The sequence below is a fragment of the Elephantulus edwardii genome, unplaced genomic scaffold (genome assembly GCF_000299155.1).
Source record: "Elephantulus edwardii isolate Elephantulus edwardi_28Jun2011 unplaced genomic scaffold, EleEdw1.0 scaffold00121, whole genome shotgun sequence".
NCBI classification, from domain to species: domain Eukaryota; kingdom Metazoa; phylum Chordata; class Mammalia; order Macroscelidea; family Macroscelididae; genus Elephantulus; species Elephantulus edwardii.
In genome coordinates this window covers 2433783-2461013 of record NW_006399871.1, presented here as the reverse complement: position 1 = coordinate 2461013, position 27231 = coordinate 2433783, and the positions used below count along the sequence as shown (strand labels likewise).

The window sequence follows — 27231 nt, the reverse complement described above, 5'->3', positions numbered from 1 at the left end:
TTTTTTAAATTTTTATGTGTGTGTGTGTGTATAGTCAAATCAGATCTGACTGGTACAGGAGAAGATTGTTCCTCCTACAGCAGAGCATCTGGTGGATTTGAACTGTGCACCTCTGGTATTGCAGTACACCTTCTTGCCACTAGGCCACCAGTGCTCACCATGAAAACCAATTTTTAAAAGTTTGACTAAAAAAAATTAAAAAAGAAGTTTGACTGATACCAATTTTTCCATTGTATATTAAAGGCTTATTTTAAAATTTGCTGTCAACCCAATTCATAGCTGATCTTCTATCTGATTTCCAGAGGTTTTCTTTTATTTTAAAAAAATCAATCCCCATATTTTCCTTTGGAGCAGTGGATTTGAATTACCATTCTTTGGATTGGCAGCACAGCTCCTTATCCATTAGGCCACCAGAGTGATTACATCACGGGGATTGTGTAAATCAGCCATGGTCAGCTTTCTTTGAATCTTTGAAAAGAACACCACCACCACCAGGAGAGAGGAGAGAGAGAGAGCGCGCGCGCGCGCGCGAGAGCGCGCATGAGAGAGCACGAGCAGTTAGTTGTCCTAGCAGACAAAAAGCCATGCTCCCACGCCAAAGGTGGGTGACTCTACTCCGTGGCCCTCAGGTCTTCTTTCAGGTCGTGTAACCCTGGTATGCCCACTTACAGTACAGTGGTAACTTGTGGTTGTTGTGAAGCTAAACACTGTTTGGTGGCCTAGTGGCAAGAAGCTGCACTGTAATCCCAGAGATGTGCGGTTCGAATCCACCAGATGCTCTGCTCAAGAAGGAGGCACAAACTCCTCCTGTACCAGTCAGATCCGATTTGATGGTATACATATAAAACATCATCATCATCATCATCACCATAAATGTATGATGGTTACCCGTGGTGGACAGTGTTTGGTGGAGCTCCCCCATTAAAACAAGCTTGAAAGCAGCGGAGGCATCCACTTCCGTAATAGCTTGCCTCTGGAAACCCTATGAACCTGGAGAAAGGACAAAAGTTATACAGATGTCCTGGACTTTCATTCATAGTGTCACTATGAGTTGCACGTGACTCGAGGGCACTTAAGAACAACAACAACAACAACTGTGAGCCGTTAGTTTTAAAATTGTGTAATTTCTAATTTCAATCATTACAATGAATCTATCAAATGAAGAAATTTGTACCATAATAAGAGGCTTTGTTTAATTTTTCTTTCTTTTCTGAATAAATATTTTTCCTCTTTTATCTTTTTTTATTTTATATTGGTATACTTACAAAGTTTGTATACTTTGGTTTTCACATGTCCTACTGATGTTTAATCAAAGAGCCACCATAGAATTTGTTTGCATCTAGGATATCTTTTACTTTCTGAACAACCCTCTAAAAGCTTCAAATTTCTTTTTTAAAAAAGAGTTTAAGTACCAGCACTGCAGGCCTGCAACTGAGCATCAGCTTTGCTACCACGAAGCTGAAGGTCATGGAGAAAGTTAAAAGGCTAAGGCAGGGCTGGAAGAATGTCTCCAAGACTATTCATCATGTCTAAGTGAGGATGGCAGGGGTACTCATCCACTTAGGTGTGCAAAAGCAAGGTCCCTCTGAGCGCATGAGTCACAGGTAGCCCAACCCTTCAACCCGGACAGTCTGTAGTCCGTATCTGTTGTTTTGCAATGGTTTCCCTAAGGATCACTGTTTAGTTCCTGAGTTACAAAAAGAATGAGAAAATGCCTGATCTGTTTCCTCAGTTCAACCAGAGGACAAAATGTGTTTTTCAACTATATTTACACAAATGTTCCCACAATAACCAGGAGTTAAGATGATTAAGGGAAAGGAGTTAAGACTGTATTTTGAGACCCTGATGTGCAACATGCAACCTGAATGGAAAACTTGCTATTCTACTGGTTTCCTAGAGCTGACCTAATTAAATCACTACAAAATGAATGACTTCAACGGCCGAAGTTTATTATCTTTCCATTCTGGAGGCTAATAACCCAGAATCCAGAAGGGTTCAGTTCACGAAGATCAGTTCCTTGCCCCCTCCAGCTTTTGGTGGGTGATTCTGGGGTGCCGCACTTTAATTTCTGCCTCTGTCTTCACGTTGCCTCTGCTCTGTCCATCTTCTCTGTGTCTCTGCCTCTCATAAAGATGTATGTGAATGCATCTATGGGATCCAACTTAATAATCCATAGGAACTCTGGTGGCATAGAGTGTTGGGGGGGGCTATTTACCTTAAAGTCAGCAGTTCAAACCTACTAGTTGTCACCAGGGAGAAAGATGAGGTAGTTGTTTCCTGTAAAAACGTATTTGTGTGTAAACTCCCTCCTCAGGTAACCTTTCCTTCAGGCTCCCAGAGCCAAAGACAATGTATGAACTTGATCTCTCCTCTCCATGGTCTTTTCAATCACTTACTATGCATCTGAGAAGTGGACAATGACTAAAGATGACAGAAGAAGAGTTGATGCCTTTGAATTGCGGTGTTGGAGAAAAATGCTGACTAGATCGCTAAAAGAACAGATATGTCTTGGATGAAGTCAGTCAGAGTGATCCTTAGAGGCAAAGATGAAGTTTGTCTCACATACTTTGGGCGTATAACTAGAAGAGGCTATTCCTTGGAAAAGGATATCTTGCCTAGAAAGATGAAGAGTCGGTGAAAGACAGGAAGACCTTCAACCAGGTGCATTGACACGGTGACTGCTGCAGTGGGCTTGAGTGTATCAGAAATTGTGAAGCTGGCACAGGATAAGACATGATTCAGATCTGTTGTTCATAGGGTCACGATGGGTCATACTTAACTTGGAAGCACTTAACCACACAATGACAAACTATATCAGAACAAATTTATTTAGCCATCTGCTTGTGGTATTGCTCTTATAGCACAATTAGTTAACTAAGACACTAGACAATAACGTCTTAGACGTTCATAATCCAGTATTTCATCTGTTAGAATTGATTTTCAAACACATTCTTATCCTTTGTAAAGATGGGGATGGTAATTTAAAATTTACTATTGATATGGACTACAAATCTCTCTTGGAGGGAGTGCAACCAGGATTATCCTTAAACAAGGAGGATGAGATTTCATCTTATACACTTAGGGCATGTTATCAAGGGGGGGCTGATCCCCCCTTGGGAAAAGACATCATACTGGGCTGGAAAAGTAGAGGGTCAGTGAGAGAGGAGGACCCTAAATGAGAAACACTGATACAGTAACAGTGGACTTTAACATGTGAACATGAGGATGACAGAGGTCAGTCCAAGTTTTCTGTTGTCCATCGGGTAGCTATGGGTATATTTCCCGATCCCCTTCCTGTCATCTCTGGATTGAAGCTTTATCTGTCATCTCTGGATTGAAGCTCAACATCAAGAAAACAAAGATTCTCACCACTGGACCCATTGGTTTATCATGATAGATGGTGAAGAGATTGAGTTTGTTAACAGCTTCAGTTTGCTTGGCTCCACAATCAACACTCTTGGCACCAGCAGCCAGGAAGTTAAAAGACAAATTGCATCGGGAAATCTGCAGTCAGAGATTTCTCTAAAGTACTGAAAAGCAAACATGTCAGTCTGGAGACTAAGGTGCACCTGATTCCGGCCATAGTCTTTGAAATTACTCACTATGCATCAGAAAGCTGGACAATGACTAGGGATGATAGAAATCTATGCCTTTGGGCTGTGGTGCTGGAGAAGAATATTGAATATACCATGGACTGCTAGGAGAGCAAACAGGTTTGACCTAGAGAGGGTGAAACCAGGCTTCTCTCTCCTTGGAGTCTAGGATTCTGAAGATTCATTTGACATCCTTTGGACATGTTGCAAGGAGGGACCAGTCCTTGGAGAGGGATGTTGTGCTTGGAAGGATGGAGGGACAGAGCAAGAGAAGAAGACCCTCAATGAGATGGATTGATTCAGTTACTGCGGTAATGGGGGTAGGTGTGTCAGAAACAATAAGGTTGGCGCAGGGTAGGGCAGGGTTTAGGGCTATTGTACATAGGGTCGCTATAAGTTGCAAGGAACTCAACCACACATAAAAACATTACTTCTTCTGTTCCTTAGATCACTAAGAACTCCTGCAACACTTTGGTTCCTTTGCTCTATCTGCTCCAGCCTATAAGTCCCTGTATCATTCCTGAGTTAAATCAATATTTAAATAAACAAGACAAAGGTAAGGCATTTACAAATTTCAACTGTATGTTGAAATAAAACATCAATGGCACCTAAAACAACAACAAAAATCTATGTGATGACTATTCCACATTACCAAAAAAAGGAGCTTAAGATCTTTGTTCTCAACATTTCCAGTCCTAAACTTGGGTTTTTCCAATTCTTAGACAAACAGCTTACCAGAGTGTAGTCTGGGATAGAAGAAGGCTGTTGCTTTTATAATCAGGCTGGAAAACATGATCAAAGAAGTCTTGGGATACCAGCCTTGACCAGCCCCACATCTCAGTGGCTGTTCCTCTGGAACCCAGTGCCAGCCCATCACCACCAGTAAGTGTCCTCTCCTACTGAAGTTTCATTTCTAGGGAGATCACCCCATCCCCAGATGTTTAGGAGCGTTTTTTTCTCTCCTGAACACAGTCAGTCGTATGTGGCTCAGCTGACTCCCAGCATACATCTTCTTAAACCTCTGTTTCAGACTGCTTGCCCCCACTTTAACTTGGAGGATTAAAGTGCCACTTCCTTCTCCTGGCTGTTGGCAAACTTTCAGGTTACATATTCTGTCTTGTAATTACATCAGTGTGTTCATCTCCAAAATTCCGGACTATTAGAGCTGAATACGCATGCTTACTTGCTTAGTAACTGCTAAGCCCTGGCTTGTTTTCAAAATACCTGCACCAACTCAGAGATCTGGCTTCTTAGGCACTTCCCAGCGGTAGCTCTAGATTTTATGCATATGCCCCTAGGGCTCTGTTACCACACCTACCAGGAGCAAGCCTACAGCTTGCTTCTATTTGTAGCTATGTCTTTAGCCCTGAGGGAGTTTTCTTCCCTCCTTTCTGTTTTAGCAAAACCTGCCTCACTTCTTTATCATGTACAGGCCTTTTATCTCCATACATACCCCAAACCATCACAATGTTAAGATCTGGATGGGAAAATAACAGATTTGGAAAACATAAATTTAGAAAGCATGTTAAAAGGATAGACATGAGTATTAATGATATTGATTTTCCCAATTTTACCCATTATGCATCAACATTCATTTTTCCAATAAAATTAATTTCTTTTACCATTTTCTATATACTATCAAGTCTATCCTTTACTAGCTTTCAAATTTTGAAAAAACAGACCTTCTTTATACAAATTTTTTTCTTTCACTTTTATGATCCTTCAATTTGACCACAGATTTACACCTACTATACGTCCTAGTTTTAACATGTTAAAACATGTCTCTACCATGACTTAAACAGATATATGCACACCTATGTTTATTGCTGCATTATTCACAATAGCAAAGAGATGGAAGCAACCCAAGTGCCCATAAACAAATGAATGGATAGAAAAGCTATGGTACATTCATGCAATAAAATACTATGCAGTGTTGAAAAACAATGAACTTGAAAAACATAACACAACATGGGGGGAACCTGGAGGAGATTATGCTGAGTGAAATATCTCAATCACAAAAGGACAAATATTGGATGATACCGCTGTTATAAAACAGGACTGACATGGCAGGTTGGGGTGATTAGGGAAAATGGATTAGGCATAATAGGTATGACAACTATCTGGAATAAGAGGTGCATTGCAAAGTGTACTGGGGGAGAGGAAAAGGAGAAGGGGAGAGGGAGGAAATGTGCAACAATAAATGAATATTAAAAAAAAACCACACACACACACACACACACACACACACACACAAACCCCACATGGCACGCTCTGGTGGCCTAGTGGCAAGAAGCTGCACTGCAATCCCAGAGGTGTGCTGTTCAAATTCACCAGATGCTCTGCTGGAGAAGGAGGGACAATCTCCTCCTGTACCAGTCAGATCCAATTTGATGGTACACACAAAATAATAAAAATTAAAAAAAAAATAATAAAATAAAACATGTCCTTAGTGCTTAAGAAGGTGAGTTGTCACTTTCTTAGACGTTTTTCTGTTCTTTGCTTCAGTCTCAAAAGACTTCGAGTCAATATAGTGTTTTCAAACACTATTAAATATTAAATATATTTTTAAAAATATTTTAAAGACAAAAGTTCCCATTGCCTTTGCCATTAAGGAATGGAATAAGTTTGCCCAAATAATAACCAGCTATCATGTAATTAACTAAACAACTTTTAGATGTTTTACCAACTTTTCCGGTTCCTGAAACTTCTGGAGAGTATGGTTCATTTTCTTCTTTGTCGATAGATAATGAAACCATCTAAATAATCTGGTAACAGAAATCTCTTTAGTAGTTAACATGATGGCATTAATAAATAAAGCCAACAGCAGAAACGAGTTGCATCCTGAACAATCAAAAATGCTGAAACCATGCACATATTTTTGACACAGTCTATTGTTTTATTTTCCAGGGAGGGCAGACTGGTCTTGAATTACAAAGCTCTTTCTTTCTTTCTTTTAAGTTTTTACCTCTTCTCACCGTTATTCCTTCTGACTTTCTTTGGCACAGAGCTTCTCCCTCCCACCCTCACCCCTCCTTTTTCTAGTGTGCACCAATCTCTGGCTCGGTGTGAGCCTGTTAGAAAGATCAGCTGAGCACTGAGTGGATCTTCGTATTTTCATGCCAATTTAAAAAATCCTATTTTTAGGAACTTCTATGCTACAACCTCGAAATTATACCCCATCCCCTTCTAAGTCTCTTTCATCAGGCACATATAATATTAACATTTCAAAAGACATATTGTTTCTAAGGAAGGAAAGACACAGGTTCACAGTATTTTTTGTCCACATCTCCATTTTCTATTAACTTGGGCTAAAGGAATTTTCCTCTTTCTCTACCTTGTGTTAGTAACATTTATTCTCCCTTTCCTGTGTCTGTGAATGTTTGCCTATAGTAAGATATCTTTCCTGGTCTAAGAAACTAGGAGGCAAAACGCATGAGCACTTCTATTTAGCAGCTGGAGGCAATGGATTTTAACATTGTTATTTACACGGATCCCTTGCAGGCATGTAGAAATTCAAACTCTGGACCAACTGCTTCTCAGGCTGCCTTGATTCCTGCACTCACACTTCTCCCTCTACATGGCAAGCTGGAATCAACTTCCTGTCTTAACTTTCGGCAACTAGTGGTTACTAATTTTATCATAACTGGAGAAAGAATGTCACAGTTCCCCCAGGCCTGACTATTCCTTGAGGAAGCCCAACAAGGCCTGACCATATCCTGGCAAGGCCACTTAGAAGGCCAGAGCCTAATTGAGCCCTAGACCCAATCACATTCTGGTAGGACTTCGGCCCCCAAATTCCTGAGCAAACTACCATCCTCTCTCAATCTCCTTAGCAGCCCCTAGAAAGGGAAACTGCTTTTGTCTGACTATGCACCATTGTGATCTTCTCTGCCTGCAGTCACTTGGCGTCCGTCTCAGGTCTACTTAATAAAGGCCTATTTGCTCCTCGGGACCAGCTGCTTCTTCCTCTCCCTGTCTCTCAACTATTTCTATCTAACAATAGCCATTTTGGCCAATGACACAACTCACACAGATCTTTAAAGTGGCAGCCAGTAGGGGCAAAGGAATTCCTTATGATTGCAAGGGCCTGAACTGAAACCAGGTTTGGGAATGAGAAAATGTGAACCTGGAAATTCCCTTATTTTAAATTTTGACAGAGAGACAAAGATCCGAGGAAAGGCTTAAGGCAGGTTCTCCATAGAATGCCTAGATGCAATTTCCTTTAGTCTGGGAGGTTTCCATGTGTCTTGGCTCACCACTGTTAAGGAGATTCCCGGCACAGGTCTGGATCCAAAGGATCTGCTTCACTACTTGTGATTCTTTCTTGATAGTACTGAGGTCTCCCTTTGCTTGGTTCCTATCTTCTTGTATTTTCTATGAGACAAAAGGCTCTGCAAGTCATACCCCAGGGAAAGTCCTCTTAGTTAGTTCAGGTCTCTGATGGGATTGTTGTTGTTATGTGCTATCTATCGAGTCACTTGCGACCCATAGCGATCCTATATGGATAGCAGCTCTGAAACCTGCCCTGTCCTGCGAAAGTATCACTAATTCTGACACACCAACCACCATTACTCCAGTTACTATATCAGTTCATCTCATCCGGGTCTTACTCTCCTGTGCTGTCCTTCCATCCTTCCAAGCACGATGTCCTTCTACAACGACCAGTCCCTCCTGACCATGTGCCCAGAGTATGTAAGATAGAGCTTCAAAATCTTAGCTTCCAAGGAGAAACTTGGCTTCACCTTCTCCAAGAAAGAACTGATGGGATTAAGGGACTAAATTCCATTGCTGTTGCTACTGTGTGCCACTGAGTCAGAACCAACTCCTAGCTGACCCTCCAGTAGGTTTTCATGGGGAGTTTGGGCATCAGGTGGAGGTTCTGGAGGGACAAGGAAAAGGAATTGGGCTGTATGTTGGCAGGGTAGGAACACAACACATGCACCCAAAGGGTGTCCCCCTCCCCTGCTCCACTCCTAGATATATATCTAAAAGAAAGAAACAACAACAACAAAAAGATGCCCATACTAATATTTATACACAAGTGCTCTTAACATCATTCATAAGAGTAAAAACATGTAAAAAACTCAAACATTCCTTCAGTGGGTAAAATGGTTATGTTGTTGTTACATATGTTATTGTTGTTGTTAGGTGTCATTGAGTCAAGTGTGACCCATAGCGACCCTATGAACAACAGCCTGTCCTAGCCTGTGCTATTCTCACACTTCCCAACACACTAGAGCCCATTGTGACAGTCACTGTCAATCCACCTGGTTGGGGGTCTTCTTCTCCTTCGCCAGTCCTCTGCCTTGCCAAGCATAATGTCCTTCCCCAGGGAATAGCCTCTCCTAGCAACGTATCCGAGGCATGTGAGATAATGCTTTATCGTCTTTACTTCCAAGGAGCTCCCTGGCTGCACTATGTCCAACACTTATCTGTTCTTGGCAGTCAGTACTCTTCAACATCACAGGTCAAAGGCACCAATTCTTCTTCTGTTATCCTTATTCATTGTCCAACTCTCAGATGCCTAGGAAGTCATCAGAAAGACCATGGCCTGAACCAGACTTGAGTCCTCAGACTGACATCATTGCTCCTCAATAATGTGAAAAGGTCTCTGACTGCAGACTTTCTCCATGCAACACATCTTCTGACTGATGGTACCAAGAGTACTGAATGTGGATCTAAATAAGATGAAGTTGTTGACAGTTGTTAAGTATAGCTATGCTGTTGTTGCTGTTATGTGCCATCGAGTCGCTTGCAACTCATAGCGACCCTATGTATAAGAGCTCTAAATGCCGTTCTATCCTGTGCCGACCTAGGCATCTCAGACGCACTCATTCCCACCACTCCAGTCACAGAATTGATCCATCTCATCAAAGGTCTTCCTCTCCTTCACCACCGCTCCACCCTGCCAAATGTGATGACCTTCTCCAAGGACCAGTCCCTCCTTGCAACATGCCCAAAGTATGTCAGACGAAGCTTCAGAATCCTTGACTCCAAGGAGCACTCACTCCGGCTTCACCTTCTCCAAGACGAACCTGTTTGTTCTCCTAGCAGTCCATGGAATACTGAACACTATTCTCCAATATCACAGCTCAAAGGCATCAATTCTCCTTCTATCATCCCTATTCACTATCCAACTCTCTGATGCATAGCACATAATTGCGAAGACTATAGCCTGGATCAGGCACACCTTAGTCTCCAGCCTGACATCATTGCTCTTCAGTGCTCTTGAGAGGTCCCTCACAGCTGACTTTCCCAATGCAATTTGTCTCTTGATTTCCTGGCTGCTGTTACCAAGAGTGTTGACTGTGGAGCCAAGTAAACTAAACCTGTTAACTATCTCAATCTCTTCACCATCCATACTGATGCTGCCAATTGGCCCAATGGTGAGAATCTTTGTTTTCTTGATGTTGAGCTTCAATCCATATAGGAGGCTGCAGTCCTTGACCTTCTCCAGCAAGCGCTTAAGGTCCTCCTTGGTTTCAGCAAGCAGGGTTGTGTCATCTGTATAATGCAGGTTGTTGATGACTCTTCCACCAATCCTGATGCCACATTCCTCCTCGTATAGCCCAGTGTCTCGGATCTGTTCTGCATACAGATTGAAAAGGTATGGACTCAGTATACATCCCTGATGGACCTCCTTCTTGATTTTGAACCACATAGTGTCTCCTTGCTCTGTTCTGACGACTGCCTCTTGGCCCAAGTATAGGTTTCACATTAGCACAATCAAATGTTTGGGGATTCCCATTCTTCTCAGAGTCAGCCACAGCTATATATAACTATTATTCAGCAAAGAAAATAAATATTACTAAATGGATAAACTCTGAAAACAGGCTATGTGAAATAAGGCATGATTCCATTCCTATAAATGTCCATATCCGATGCCAGTTCAGACTCATAGGAACTCAACAGGACAGAGTACAACCACCTGAAATGGTTTTCAGTGCTGTAAATCTTTCCAACAGCAGACTGACCCTTTGTTACTCGGCAGAGCTGCTGGTGGGTTTGAACTGCCTACCTTTGAATTAACAACCAAGTCCTTTAAGCACTTTGCCCAATGAAATGTCCAAAATAGACCAATCTAATAGAGACAGAGAGTTAGATGAGTGTTTGCCTCCACAAGAACAAAGGGTGTTGCTGAGTTGAGAAGTGACTAAAAGAGTTATAGGACATCTTCTAGGGCTGATGAAATGCCCTAAGATTGTCTTGATGGAGTACCACCACTGAGCTAAATACCTATGTAAATTGTACATTTATTAATTCAATTCAAATGTGTCCAAGCATTGGTAACTACACATGGTTTCTCTTTGCTGTGCACACACTTAAATTTACTTTTGAAATTTTCTATTTCAGCTCTTTCTAGCTCTGATTCTTCATTTCATGGTCTGCTTTTTAAAAAAATGCAATCACTGGCAATAAGAGAGATGTAAATCAAAACCACAATGAGGTACCATCTCACTCCAGTAAGAGTGGCAAAGTTTAACAGGGCAGCAAGTAATAGATGTTGGAGTGGATGTGGCGAGAAAGGAACTCTTATACATTGTTGGTGGGATTGTAAAATGGTGCAACCATTCTGAAAGGCAGTTTGGCGCTTCCTCAAAAAGCTGAACAGAGAAATTCCATATGACCCAGGTGTTCCACTACTTGGAATATACCCTGAGAACATGAGATATAAGGCACAAACTGAGATTTGTACACCAATGTTCATAGCAGTGTTATTCACCATCCCAAGAACATGGAAGCAGCCCAAGTATCCAACCACAAACAAGTGGATTGAGAAATTATGGTACATTCACACAATGGAATACTATGCAGCACGCAGGAGCAATAACTTTGTAAATTATTACCTAACTTGGGAGGGACTGGAGAGCATTATACTGAGTGAACTAACTCAGTCCCACAAGGATAAATATTGTATAAGACCGTTATTGTAGAAGGAGTATAAGGATCCAAGATGGATGGGAGAGGCTGGAAGTAGAGGGATGTGGATGTGCAAGGGGGAGGGGGTGAATTCAGTAGAGCACCTGAGCGTGAAGAGGCTTCACCTTGTTCACGTGGGAAGCCTGGAGCAAGCTGAGACCATCCAGGAAGGAGAAGATTTTAAGAACTACACTATCAGGAAAGTGTTGCTCCATATTACACACATAGACTGGCACAGCCCAGTCTCCTTTCTCCACAATAAATTGTTCTGAATTAAAGCCTTGGCCAAAATTTGCAGCATTTGGAAGGATCTCCACCCATCACCTAAGGAGTTCTAATAAAAATAGGTTGTGGGTTGCAGACTTGCCAACTGACCGCCTGGCCAACCTATTTCCCTGGAGCTGGATCCACACAGTGGAGGGCATTCTTATCCCCACCTGGCTTGTTAGTGTCACTAACATGCATTCAACAGTCCTTCTTTGCTCTGTACATGGAAAGTGTAGGGCTCAAGGCATTATCCATTATTGATGAGCTTCTCAAGACCAGGAAATTTCAAACTGTCCTTTTCCCTGGGGTAGTAGGAAGAAAGGATAATTTTTAAAGACATGTCTTTTTTTTAAATGCTGACGTTGTTGTTGCGTACCATCAAGTCAGAAGTGACCCAGAGCTGACCCGTCAGTGAGATTTTGAGAGGCAGTTAATCCCATGGGAGAGATTGCTCATCCTTCTCCCACGGAACAGCTGGTGGATTCAAACCGCATGCCTTTGGCATTGCAGTGCAGCTTCTCACCACTCTGAGAAGAAATTAAACTATCTAGATTTGTAAAAAAAAGAAAAAAAGTTACTAAAACTTTTAGTAAACAATGGCTCAAATCATACTACGTAATTGTTGCTTTATTCTGCATCAATTTAAAAATTGTTGATATATTTGTTGTTATTGTTGTGTACCAGCAAGCCAGAACCAACTCATGGCTGAAACTCCAGCAAGTTTTCAGAGGCTGTAAATTCACAGAGGAGATACCTATATTTCTCCTGAAGAACAGCTTCTGGATTTAAAAAACTTGCTTTTTGGTTTGACAGCATAACTCCTAACCACAAGGCCACCAGAGCTCCCTCTTTGTGAATGAAGATCCCAGAATTTTTCATAAACACTAGAGTATATAATGCACTTAATTTTTTAAACTAACAATATTACCCGGGGGTTTTTTTCCCATTGGAATATAACTTCCTAAAATTAGGACTATTTAATGTCATTCAGTAGTCTGTTTTAAACCATTTGAAATGTCTTTTCATTTACTCTCACTATCATAATAATGATAGATTTCTTTGTCATGAAAAGACTGCATTTTTATGCTCTTTTATTGTACTCCTGCATGAGTGTTTGTTTTAAAACATGAGAATAAGAGGGACAATTCTAAAAGAAAGCATCATGAAATATTATTCAAAATGGGTGACCCTGGAGAACATTATGCTGAGTGAAATATCTAAGTCACAAAAGGACAAATACTGCATAGCACCACTGTTGTAGAACGTGATTGACATCAGGTTTGGGGTGAGACTGAGAAAGATGGGATAAATTATGTATACTGCATTGAAACAGATGATGGAGAGAACTGTTTAAAAGGGAAATATGATAGGGTATTATGGTCATGACAGGAGTCCAGAATGAAGGCTGCATAGTGGACTGTACTCGGGGTGAGGGGAGGGATGGTATATCAATGAAAGAATGTTTCTCTTACTTTTCAAAGAGAAGGGTGAACTGGGGGGGGAGGGATGGGCAGGGAGAAAAGTACAACAATGAATGAACGAATGAAAATCCAAAGTTTCTATAAACGTTCATTAAAATTAATTTGAAAAGGCCAAAACCACCAACCCCCCCAAAAAAAACAATCCATGCTCAAAAATTACCTTCAGCTGCACTTCTTGCTGGCTGCTCATTAATTATGAAGCACAGTTTACTAAAATCTGTTTTTCTCATTAATTAATTAGCACCTTAACTCTTAAAGTACCTAATGCATTACAATGTCCACTCTCAAAATTCATTAACTGCTCCTCCTCCACCCCTTATTACATATGTATGTTGTTGTTAGGTGGTGGTGGTGGTGGTATTGTTGTTATGTGTCGTTGAGTTGCCTGCAACTCATAGCAACCCTGCTCTATCCTGTGCCAATCTCACTGTCTCTGACACACCTACCTTCATTACTCCAGTCACTGAATCAATCCACCTCATCGAGGGTCTTCCTCTCCTGCGCTGTCTCTTAGCCATCCCAAGCATGACATCCTTCTCCAAGGATTGGTTCCTCCTTGCAACACGACCAAAATACGCCAGAAAAACCTTCAGAATCCTTGCCTCCATGGAGCAGCCTGGCTTCGCCCTCTCCAGGATGAACCAGTTCGTTTTCTTAGCAGTCCATGGTATATTCAATACTCTTCTCCAGCACCACAGCTCAAAGATATCAATTCTCCTTCTGTCATCCCTAGTCACTGTCTAGCTCTCTGATGCATAGCAAGTGATTGCAAAGACCATGACCTGTATCAGGTGCACCTTGATCTCCAGAGTTACATCATTGCTCTTCAGTACTTTGGTGAGGTCTCTAACAGTAGACTTTCCTATCGCAATACATCTTTTAATTTCCTGGATGCTGGTGCGATTGTGGAGCCAAGCAAACTGAAGCTGTTAACAATCTCAATCTCTTCACCATCCATCCTGATTCTGCCAATTGGCCCAGAGGTGAGAATCTTTTTTTCTAGATAATAAGCCTCAATTCATATTGAAGGCTGCAGTCTTTGACCTTCTGCAGAAAGTGCTTCAGGTCCTCCTCCATTTCAGCAAGAAGGGTTGTGTTATCTGCATAAAGCAGATTGTTGATGAACATTCCTCCAATCCTGATGCCACATTTCTTCATATCAAGCCCAGCCCCCCAGATAATCTGTTCCGCATATAGATTGAAAAGGTTCAAAGATAGGACACATCCCTGGTGTAACAGATCTGAACCCTGTCCTATCTTGTGTCGTCCTTATAATCTCAAATACACTTGAGCCCATTGCTGCAGTCACCATGTCAATTCATCTCATAGAGGGTCTTCCTCCCTTTCACTGACTCTCCACCTTCTGAGCACAACATCCCTTTCCAAGAAATAGCCTCTCTTAGCAACATGCCCAAAATATGTAAGACCAATTTTTGCCGTCCTTGCCTTTAATGAGCACTCTGGCTACACTTTCTCCAAGTCATACCAGTTTGTTTCTTTGACAGGTTTATATAACTCTTGAGGGTGGGAGAAAGACTGTAAAAAATTTTCTTTTTCATTTCTATCAGATTCTAATCTCTATGTGTGAATGGTCTAAGCCAAGAACCACACCGAGATAGAGGTAGAATTCTTCTCAAAGCAAGGGGAGTAGCACTGGGGGTTGGGCTCAGGAGGTTTATATGGGGTCATTGCAGTGGCTCATTGGGACATAAAGTTTCTGGTCTTGGAAAACTGGTTCTGGGGAATGTCCTGACATAGGATTTCTGAGTTCTGGTTTCAGAAAAATGTCCTGACATAGAGTTTTCTAAGTTCTGGTTTCAGGGAATGTCCTGACATAGGATTTTCTGAGTTCTGGTTTCAGAAAATGTCCTGACATAGGGTTTTTTGGTTTTGGAAAATGTCCTAAGATTTTCTGAGTTCTAGTTTTGGAAAATATCCTGACATAGGATTTTTGAGTTGAGCTTCAATCTCCACTTTTATTTTTAGCCTAATAATATGATATCTTTCAATTATCAATGACATCAACAACTTCAATCTTTTCCCCACCTATCACGATATTGTTTATTAGGCCATTTGTCAAGATTTTTTTTTAATTCCTTGTTAACTCTTTTGTATGTTGTAGTTGTTATGTGTCATCGAGACAACTGTGACTCATAGCTTTCCTGTGAACAGCAGATGTGAATCTTACACGATCTTGGGTGTCCTTACCATCTCCAATAACTACATTATTACACCCAATCCATTTTTTTCTCTCCTGGTTTGCATACAATAATTCATTTACATTGTGTTTCATTCAAGTACATTGTGTTTTGTACAATCTTTCATTTTGTGTTTCATACAATTGAAGACTCATCAACAACCTGCATTATGCAGATGATAGCAATCTTGCTTGCTGAAACTGAGTGGGACCTGAAGTGCTTTTATTACTAATTTTAATGAAAATTTACAGATTTTGGATTTCCATTTCATTCATCGTTGAACTTTTCTCCATGACCATCCCTCCCAGTTCACTCTTCTTTTTGAAAAGTAAAATTCTTTCATTGTTATATAATAGCTTCCCTCAAGTCCACTCCACTATGCAGCCTTTGTTCTGGACTCCTGTCATGACAATAATACCTGATCATATATCCCTTTTAAACAATTTTCTCCCTCATCTGTTTCAATGCAGTATAAATTATTGAACCCATCTTTCTCAGTCTCCTCCCAACCTTGATGTCAGTCCTGTTTTACAACAGTAACACTATGAAGTATTTGTCCTTTTTTGTCTGAGATGTTTCACTCAGCATAATGTTCTCCAGGGTCACCCATTTTGAATAATATTTCATGAGTTTCTTGTTTTTCAATGCAGCGTAATATTCCATTGTGTGACTATACCACAGCTTCTGTAGCCATTCGTTTGTTGATGGGTGGTATTACTTTTCTTAGCTCCATTTCTGTATTCTCTTTGTCACTGTAGAGAAATTAAACTGATTTTTTATGTTGATCCTGTATTCTGCAGCTCTGCTGAATTGGTCAACTATGTCCAACAATATTCTTACTGTATCTTTAGGGTTTTCTAAGTATAATATCATATCATCTGTATAGAGAGATAGTTTTACCTTCTCTCTGTCAATTTGGATACCTTGTCTCTTATGCTGCTTTTTACCTTGACATCTATTTCACCAGAGATTAAGATCTCTATTTAAGAAGTTCTTGGCAGATTAGCCCAGTCCAATACCTTGTTTGGTTTCTTAACTGCTGCTTCAATAGGTGGTGGTTGTAGATCCATTAAAATGAAAAATATTTGACAACTTCAAGCCACACTTTTCTGGTCATGTGAATCCACTAGTGGGTCCAGGGGAGGAAGCTGGGGAATCCCCTCCCTGTGCTTTACAGTCTCAGATCTTCAACAGGGGGTCAGGTATAAGTCAGTTCTGATAAGACGGCAGATTTCTCCTCATAGAGCCCAACCTCCTTGATAATCTGTTCTGCATATAGATTGAAAAGGTATGGAGATAGGACACATCCCTGGCATACAGCCTTCCCAATTTTGAACCATGTAGTGTTTCCTTGATCTGTTCTGATGACTGCCTCCTTGCCCAAGTATAAGCTTCACATAAGCACAATCAAGTGTTCTGGGATTCCCATTCTCCTCAGAGTCAGCCACAGCTTATTGTGATGCACACAGGCAAATACCTTTGCAGTCTATGAAACACAGATAGACATTCCTGTGGTACTGTCTACTTTCAGCCAAGATCCATCTGACATTAGTTATAATATCCCTAGTACCACGGCCTTTTCTAACCCCAGCCTGCACTTCAGGCAGTTCTCTGCTAATGTGCTGTTCCAGTTGTTTTTGGATAATCTTCAGCAGAATCTTGCTTGCATGTGATATCAATGATATTGTTTGATAATTTCCACACTCTATTGGGTCACCTAGGTATGGTAAATAGGACTGGACAGAGTGAGCGTTCTTGCCTTGTTCTCATTTGTAGGAAAGCATTCACTTTTTTTTAAAGTATGAAAAAGGCTATTTATTGACTTCTTCATATATACCAATTAATTTGACGCCATATCTGTTTTCTACTTTATTAAGAGATTGGCTTTTCTTACTTCGAAGTATCATATGAACTCCCCTAAGATATAATTTGAGCTGTAGTGCTAGAGAAGAATATTGAACATACCATGGACTGCCGAGAGAACAGTAGGTTTGTCCTGGAGAAGGTGAATCCAGGCTGCTTCTTGGAGGCAAGGATTTTAAAGCTCTGTCTCACATACTTTGGGCATGCTGTGGTTGGAGAAAGACAATATGCTTGAAGGGTGGATGGACAGTGCAAAAGAAGAAAACCCTGGATAGGATGGATTGATTCGGTAATGGTGATAGATGATGTTGGAGACAATGAAATTGTCTCAAGATAGAGCAGAGTTCAGAGCAATTGTAAGCAACTCGATGGTATATAATATAAAATATAATTTACATAGGAATTTTTGGTTCTTATCTTAGTTTTCTAATGCTAGAATAACAGAAAAACTCATCTAGAAAGCTTTAACAAAGTCATTTCTTTCCATCCCCTGCCCTCCACCCCCATCTAACAGGTTAGGAGATTGAAGCGCAAATTCAAGGGACCGATAGGAAAGGTAGCTTTTTTGTGTTTTCTCTTAGAGGAGACCCCAATTTCCTTTCAACATGTATGGGCCTTGGATATTTCCACATGTCTTAGAATCAATCTTCCTCTGGGCCTAATATATCCCCAGCACAGGAACTCGGGCCCAAAGGACACACTCTGCTCCCAGTTCTTCTCATTGATGGTCAAGTCTCCCTTCTTTTCAGTTCTTTGTCTCTTGTACCATGAAAATTGATTTAAGTAACACTTCAAGGAAATTGCCCTTGAATCACATCAGGGCTGTGACCTTTGTGAGTATGTTGTACCTCACTCTAACCTCCTGATTGACTGATCATATGTCACCTCACAGGGGGTGATTACATCATTGTTAGGAAGGGTTTGTGGTGGCTTAGTGGTAAGGAGTTGCACTGCCAATGCAAAGGCATGTGGTTCAAATCCATCAGCAGCTCTGTGGGATAAAGATGGGAATCTACTCCTGTGTGATTTACTGCCTCTGAAAACACACTGAAGGGTTTTTAGCTCAACAATATACAACAACAATGTATATGGAAAAAGAAATCTAAAAGCAATTCAATGTTATATCCAAGTTATTGGGAAATCAGTTGCATGGATTGTTTCTTTTGATGAGTTGTTTCTTGTGTGCATAGTCTCACACAAGTCTTCTATCTCATCAGCAACATCCATCCATATTACTGTCACATTTTACCTTTAGCCTCTATTATCTGTATAGATAATCAAGAAAATGACTTAACCTTTTGTCCTCAGCTGCAGAGCCATTTTAAATCCATTTCCAGTGGCAATGGAAATAATATTTTCTAAAGAAGGAGGGGGGAAGGCTTTTTTGGAGGAAAATAAGGAGTGTAGTAAGTTCATAAAACAAAAACAACCAAATCATTCTAAACCTTACCATTGCAACTAGTATGCATTTACAGGACGTAACGTACAAATGCCCACGTGAGTTCTTACTGACTTTTCTCCCTCATCTTACACTCTTTATCATTGACTTCAGCCAGTCAACCCCGTTTCTGAAATAAAAAACATTTAGGTGTCTCAGACTTTGCCTGTGCACCATTTATAATGCCTGGCATGGTGTCTTCTCTACCCATAGACCATAGACCTTTTACCAGTCTTTCTTATGAGCATAGCTTCAAATTTATCTCCGCAGGAAAAACATGGTGGTCACTTAACCATCTTGGACACTTGACCTGCTTTTAGATAAAGCTCCCATTGCCATGAGTTTCTCTAAAGTGTGCAAACTGCCCTTCTTCAGGTCAACTTTCCTTCAAGCTCCCAGAGTTAAAGGAGTAGATGGATATTTGGAATTGATCTATAGTCCCTCCAAGAATTTTGAGTCCTGAAATCATGACATAGGAAGAAAGCCAGTTTTCTCCTATATCATTATATGGTGATATGCAAATGGAAATGTTTATTTGGTTTAGTCATTGATATATTTTCTATTTCCTAGGCCTTTGGCAGCCTAGCAGTAAGGAGTTGCACCGTCAACCCAAAGGTATATGGTTCACATCTACTAGTGGCTGTGGAAGAAGGATGGACAAACTCTTCCCATGGGATTTACAGCTTCCAGAAAGCCCACTGGAGGGTCAATAAGGAGTCAGTTCTAACTCAAAAGCACATCAAACACATCCTCATAAATATTTTTAATTGCCATCCTCTGAGTAATGTCTTCTAGTTCTCTAAATATTTGAGCCCCTCTTTTTGCCATTTTTCTTAATTCTATAGAATTTACTTTTTTTTTTAGAATTTACTTTTGGTTGCTTATAAGGAAGAATACTGACTGATACAGATGACTTCACGTTTCAATCAGCTTTTATCTAAATTCATACTTTCCCCATAATATACTGTCATTGCTGTTTGGAATTGTATTTTTGTGTAACCATTTGTAGTGTACTTTTTTTAGTATCTTACACTCTTTCTGATGGTAGGGACATAATATATATTGTGCCCCATTCCCCATATCCATATAAAGCTTGATCTGTAACATCTTATTCACTGTCCATGCTTGAAACACTACTTTTTAAGAACACAAAATAATTATTTTGTACTTGCAAATAGAATTTTCTTTACTATATTGAGAAAGATAGTGCAAGGTTCATTCTGTTAGTTTTCATGTTGCTCCTTCAAAGAGTAAAACACCAGAGTGCTGGAAAAACAGCTGCTTGTTCCCAAACATGTTAGGCTCCGATTATCACATATTGTCTTTGAGTTGTGCCTGTCAAGAAAAGAAAAATGAGCAGGAATTTCTATTGCTGGTGATTTCAAAGAGAACATGACTCATTAGTAATTTTGTTGTTGTTGTTTTTTGGTTGGTTTGTTTTGTATTTATTTTTTTTTTTTACTCATTAGTATTTTATCCTTTAGGTCCTTTTGACCTTTAAGTCATAGAAGTTGTTCTGAAGTTGATTTTGAAAAAACAGTTTTCAGTCAGATTACACTGTTATTCTACAAAGTACAAACCTCAACCTAATTTGAGGTATCACTGTCAGATTTTACAATTTCTGTTTCATTAATGAGAGAATTTATATCTTAATTTATATACTCTTTGGACTACAGATACTGTCCTCCGGTAGAATATCATAAATGTCAACTTCTCCACAAACTGGGAACCATTGAGATCAAGGAAGGTCATACCCTTACCAACCACGCTCAGTCTGCAAAATGTCCCTGTACCCATACTAGGTGCTAGGAAAATGTGCCGGTGGATCCCTTCTGAGACTGCATGCTCTGTACTCATTTAAAGACTGTGCCCTAATCTTTCTTGAGCCAGTGCTGCAGGCCATAACCCAGGCCACCATCCACTCACTGAATTAATAGGAGTAGAGATGGCACTCCACAGCTTTCCCAGAGGGAGTGTAGAGTTCTATCTACTGTTTCACCCTGCATTCTTCACCTTCCTCAGTGACTACTCAGAGATTTGGGGTTAGTATTTTTAATTATTCCTGCTCTGCCCAAATAGATTCTCAGAAAACAGTTGGTACTTCTTTCTATACCTCATGATGCCATAGATACTGTTGAGTAGAGTCTTACTGATACTCTTCTCTAATGGACAAGGTTTCTTCCTTGCACTAAGTAAACAATGGAGCTCTGGTGGCTTAGTGGTAAGGAGTTGCACTTGCAACCCAAAGGCATGAGGTTCAAATCCACAGGTTGCTCCCACAAGAGAAAGATAGGCAATCTCCTCCTGTGCAATTAAGTCCTTTTCTGAAAACCCACTGGATGGTCAACCATGAGTCATTCTGACTCGATCATACATAACACCCCTACCACTACCAAGGAAACAGAAAAGATGTAGTATTCCATTGCTTCCTATAAAGAAACCAGGAAAAGATTATGGAAAGAAAGGAAATTTAGAAAGGAGTTTTTTAAATCCATGTATAAAATTCTAAGCATAACCTTATGAGGCTGATGGGTGAACCAGACCAGTATTAACATAGCAAAAAATTTCAGATCTTACAGGTTTCAAGTTGACCTCTGGGTAGCAGACAAGAACACCACCACAAACATTTTAAAAACAAGGTAGACATTTCAATAACATTCCACAGAAATGAATCAAGATGTGTATTCCAAACATAAGTATACCAAACATTTGCTCAGATTGAAGCTTTAGACTGAAGCCGAGTTAGTATGAATGAAGTAAGTATATATGGTTCTATCCAAAACTACCGTCTCAAAAGTAAGAACTGTCTTTGAAAAAAAAAACAATTGCCTTAAAACAAAAGGGAATCAGATAGCAATATCAAAATGACACATATGTTAAGAATATTTGGTAAGAATTCTGCAACATCTATAAAAAAAAATTCCAGTGAGGAATTACAAACCCTCTGGAAAACAATGTAAAAAAAAATAAAATAAAATCTCAACAAAACAATATGTAAAAAAGAACCAAATGGAAAATTTAGAATTGAGAAATACATTCACTGAAATCGTTCAAGGCAAAAACAAGTATAAACCACAAAAAAAGTATCACATAAACATGAGCAGATAAACTGAGTAAGAGGCTATAATTATAATTAATATTTACCCAATCATACCCAATTAGAGCTGTATAAGAAATCCTTTTTTATACATAAATCAATGGTTAACCTTCAGAAGAATGAGAATCCCAGAGTACTTAATTATGCTCTTATGAAGCCTAAACCTAGATCAAGAGTTGCTTTATCAAGGAAGCAAGGGAACACTGCATGGCTTAAAATTAACAAAGATATGCATCACGACTCTATCATTTTCCCTAAAAGCAGTAGAAAGAATTTATCTGAGTTTACACATTCCTACAATTATTTTTAGTTAGCAATATATGAGAAATACTTTATTGTGTGGATGTACTATAATAATCCCAATAAATTCTTTTATTTGGACAATTAAATCATTTCAGGGTTTGGCAAATAGCAAAACTACCATGAACATCATTCAGGGAAAATTTTTTTATATTATGTGTAACTGAAAGGATACATACATGTTGTTTTATTAGGTAATGCCAAAAAAAGCTCTCTAAGGCTAAGCCACATAACAAGAACAAGGCTAAGAAGCAAGCATCAGGAAATATTTTTAAAGTATCAAATTCTCTATCCATGATATAAAATCACAAGATCAGTTGTGATATAAGCACGCAATCCAGCAGAAAAATGAGAAAAATGGCAGTTCATTAAAAGCAACCCAAGAATGCACACCCATGTTTATCGTGGCTTTGTTCACATCAAAACAGCAAAGAATTGGAAACAACCCAGGTGCCCATCAACAAATGAATGGATAGAGAAGCTGTGGTATATTCACACAATGGAATACTACACTGCATTGAAAAACAAGGAACTCATGCAATATTATTCAAAATGGGTGACCCTGGAGGACATTATGCTGAGTGAAATATTTCAGTCACAAAAGGACAAATATTGCACTGTGCCACTGTTGTAAAATATTACTGACATAAGGGTTGGGGGGAGACTGAGAAAGATGGGTTGAATAATGTATACTGCATTGAAACAGATGAGGGAGAAAACTGTTTAAAAAGGATATGTGATAGGTATTTTTTGTCATGACAGGAGTCCAGAGCAAAGGCTGCATAGTGGAGTGGACCTTGGGGGAGGGATTTTAAAACAATGAAAGAATTTTTCTTTTACTTTTCCAAGAGGGTAGTGTACTGGGGAGGAGTCTTGGGAGGGGAGAAATGTGCAACAATGAATGAATGGAAATCCAAAGTCTCTGTAAATTTTCATTGAAATGAATAATTTTTTTTTAAAAAGCAACCCAAATAACTAGTGCACACAGTAAAGGAAGGACTTTCCAAGTGAAAAAACCATATTGAATATATAAGCCTTCCATGAACTATATGCAAGAGTCTAATCAACAACCATTTTGACCAAAAAAAAATGTTCTTTATTAAAATGGCTGTGGATAGTCTCCAGGAGGAAGCAATTCCTAAAAACAGTTTAGTCATATATGTTAGCAGGCCTTACCAGCTCGGTGTCCAGTCACTTTCCATGTACGGTAAATGACAGCACTGTGTGAGGTACGGAAAGCGCCCATCCTTCTCCCACGTGTACACACTCACAGAATTATCAGTGGCTGTGGTGACGACATGGACAGGACCCTGAAAAGGACATTCAGGAGTAAATGGCTAATAAGACAAACTCAGAGCAATAAGCAAGAGGGGGGAAAGTATCATATGTACCACCCATAAGTGGCAGATGCTAGCCCCATGGTCTTCAAAATGATGAATCATGCTGCCATCAACAGTGTAGAGGAATAGGTGTCTATTACTCTCAAAGATTATCGTGTTTCCATCATTGGATCCAACATATTTCGGAGTTCTAATATGATCTGGTAACTGGAATCTTGCAATCTCCTGTGCTTTTTCAAGGAAAAAAAAATACATTAAAACACACATTTTATGTATTTGCAGTCAGATTTTAGTTTATTTAGGCAGGACTAAATGCAAAAATCAAGTCTCTACTTGCATGGAACTTCAGTTCAGTGAGGGAAATGAAAAGTAAGCCAGGTATCTGAAAAATACATGAACCAGGTCACAATCAGGGTGTTACGACAAAGAACAGAAGAGAGTCGGGAGAGGAGAGGACACAGACAACAATCGCTGGGGTCTTGAAGGAGGTCTGGAAGAAGAGGGTCCATTGGAATTCAAGCCTAAATCATGATGGGAATAAATACATCCAAGAAGGTGGGATGTAGTAGATGGGTCAGAAAAAAAAAATGGACATTAGAGTTCAACAAGCATGGATTAACCCCTGCTAAAGCAATACTCTGCCTCTTTCATAGATTCACCTATTTACATAGATTTCTATTTCACCAGAAATAGGGAGCTCTGGTGGCCTAGTGGTAAGAAATTGTGCCGCAATCCTGAAGGCATATGGTTGAAATCTACCCGCTGCTCCACAGGAGAAAGATGGGCAGTCTCCTCCTGTGCAATTAAACTGCTTCTGAAAACTTGCTGAAAGGTCAACTATGGGTTGGTTCTGACTCAATGGTACACAACACCACCACCATGAATACATGTGCATACATGAGTACATGAATAAAGAGAAACGGGTTTCTAAAGTGGCATACACTACCATGCACTATATTTTGGCCTTCAATACAATTAGTTGTAAAGTCGAAAGTGATACATCTTCCCTTTTCTGTAAAGCCTCCTTTGTTTATTGTTATTATCCTGTTTGGTTTTCTTAAAGCCCAGCAGGCTGTCCAGGAGCATTCAATAGGGAGAGAGAAGGATGAGAATTTATCTTCTTTGGATGGTTTCAGTAAATGCTCGGTGAAAAATACCTAAGGAGACATAATGGCACAATTAGGTGAAGGTAGAAGTTGTAACATCTTGCTACAGAAATTGTTGTTTGCCTGCATGTCTGAATTGAACCATAGCTGACCCTCCAGTAGATTTTCAAAGGCAGTTAAACACGCAGGTGGAGATTGTTCATCCTTCTCTCACAGAGGGGCTGGTGGAGTTCTGGATTGCAGTCCCATTTCTTACCATTAGGCCACCAGAGACCCTAGGAAATCATCCTTAAAAATTTCCATTGTAACTCAAGGTGGTGAGGTCTGATGACAGACAGAAGAGAAACACAGTTTGGGGGTGGGGATAGAGAAAATGGGAAGAATCTGGGCAAAACGAGAGGGTAATGATGGGCTAGGTCCAATGGTGATTAATTTCATAAAACATAATGATTGTATGAAACACAATGTGAATGAAGAATAGCATGAAACACAATGAATATGAACTTTGTTTATTTTATTATTTTTGTGTGTGAGTACCATCAAATCAGGTCTGACTGGTATAGAAGGACATTGTTTTTCCTTCTCCAGCAGAGCATCTGGTGGATATGAACCACACACCTCTGGGACTGAAGCGCTGCTTCTTGCCACTAGGCCACCAGAGCTCGCCAGAATGTATATGAACTTAGTAAGCAAACCAATTAAAAAAAATCTCCATCTTGGCCAAATAATTGCATGTCTCAAGAAGGGTTGAGTATGTCTCCATATGTCTCCATTATTGACATGGTGAGGTTCCAAAACCAAGGTGGTTATGTGAAAGATTAATGTTGTCTTAAATTTCTTTTATTATTATTTATCTACTAGATTACATCATTCCATAAGTTCCAAGCCACTGAGAATCATGGCCCAGTGGAGTTGACATATACTCCAACCATCACAGTCAGTGTTACCCTCCACTCACACCTCAGTATTTTTTTTACTACCACCTGTATACCCTAATGTAATGCACAAACTTTGAGACATTTTGCTTACAATTGTAAAAATGCAAAATGTTTGATAATGAGAAGGTGACAAGTGAGGATTAGAAGCTCATTGTCAGCAGTCAAGACAAGCACAGGTATGGCATAGGCCAGGGTAAATATGGCCTGCTCAAAGGTTTTCTCTGACACTCAGAGACAAATGCATATACATTCACTTCTAATTCTCTGTAATCTTTGTAGTCAAGATGAAGAAAAATAAAATTAAGTTTTCAAAAGTGAACAAAATTATTAAAGATTCAGAGTTCTTAATATACCTTCCCCTCAAGTTAATAATTTTGATTAGTCAATGTTTATTTTGCATCTGTATATTTTATTTAAAAAATGAAACAAAAAAAACCCCCACGTTTCTTGGGCAGTATTTTTGTGGCATGGCCTGAGAAGAGGGAGTATTACTTCTGGCCCTTACCAAGCCTTTCCCTTCCTCCCACACTTCCTAACATGAACATTCTGATGCTTGGCACCCCACACTCCAAGCTTAAGCATAAAGCACGTCACCTACCTTCGGAAAGTTACCGTCTCTCTGTTGCGATGCAATGATAAATTTCTTGTCAGGAGAGCAGAATAGATGCTCAACTTCATTTTGAAATGCATGAACCCTAGAAATACTCCTTAAATCAGGCACTGTAAATGTGTAAATGTCACCAGCAAAATCACCCACCTGAAACCAAAGCATCATAATCATGTCAATGGGAAAAGCCATGAAATTCCAACGTGTACAAGAAGCTGAACTATTTAGCTGCAATGTGACTCATTATTTCTCTAAGCTCATAACCGAGATCTTAACCTCCAAGCAGCCTGACTCACAAAGTCATGTTGATCCCATAAGGTTTTCTAAGCCCCACATAACTCTTCTGAAGGATAGGAATTACTTAAAATATTGACACCCTCTTCTTTTTCACTGTCTCCCCAAACCTACATCTCTCCCTCCAGTGCCACTGTTGAAGTTCACAATCTGCAAAAGAATGCACAACTGAAAGAAAGAACACAGATGTAAGATAAATGAGAGTGTATTTTTTGCAGGAACTTCTTAAGTGTACTTGAGATGGGTAAAATAAAATAGAACAGAGGCTAACCTGGCCAACTTTCATCAAAGCTTTGTGCGTGACCCTCAGAGTATGTGGAAGATAAACATTTGAAGAGACAGATTGTGATGCATAACGATAACTGGCATTCTTTGTGAAGGAAGCAGGTATTTTGTTTTGTAGATCCCCTCAAGATGGAGAGATTCACTTACCACCAGGAACGGACCATCTTTTGTGAGAAAGGCTTCCATGGAAAGAACGTCCTCAGACATGGTAATAGCAGCCAGAGCATCCTTATCTTGACAGTTCCACACCTTGAGAGTGTCATCTGAATTCACAGTGAATGCAAGATGCCTCTGAGGTATCGTTGTCATAGAAATGATAAAACACTGCTGCACTGGGCTCTTCCAGATTGTAGTGCCCTAAAGATTGAGAGTGATACATCTGTATCCATGGAATTTTCATGAAAAGCTTATTGTAATTTGACTCTATCCACTGTCACTTGGAATCCTATTCCAGATCTCTCACACTTCTTGTTTCTGGGATGTTGCTCTTGTTGTTGTTACGTG

General features: G+C 39.9%; 1 protein-coding gene across 1 annotated transcript in view; it reads right to left on the bottom strand.

Annotated features, from left to right (window-relative positions):
* The window catches only part of LOC102865830, a 50349-nt gene that overhangs the window by 15487 nt on the left and 7631 nt on the right, over positions 1–27231 (bottom strand). The window contains exons 2-4 of the mRNA XM_006893027.1: positions 26875–27084; positions 26557–26610; positions 23334–23467 (exon numbers count right to left, since the gene is read on the bottom strand). Coding sequence (XP_006893089.1) covers positions 23334–23467; positions 26557–26610; positions 26875–27084 — 398 coding nt within the window. The remainder of the gene's footprint in view (positions 1–23333; positions 23468–26556; positions 26611–26874; positions 27085–27231) is intronic.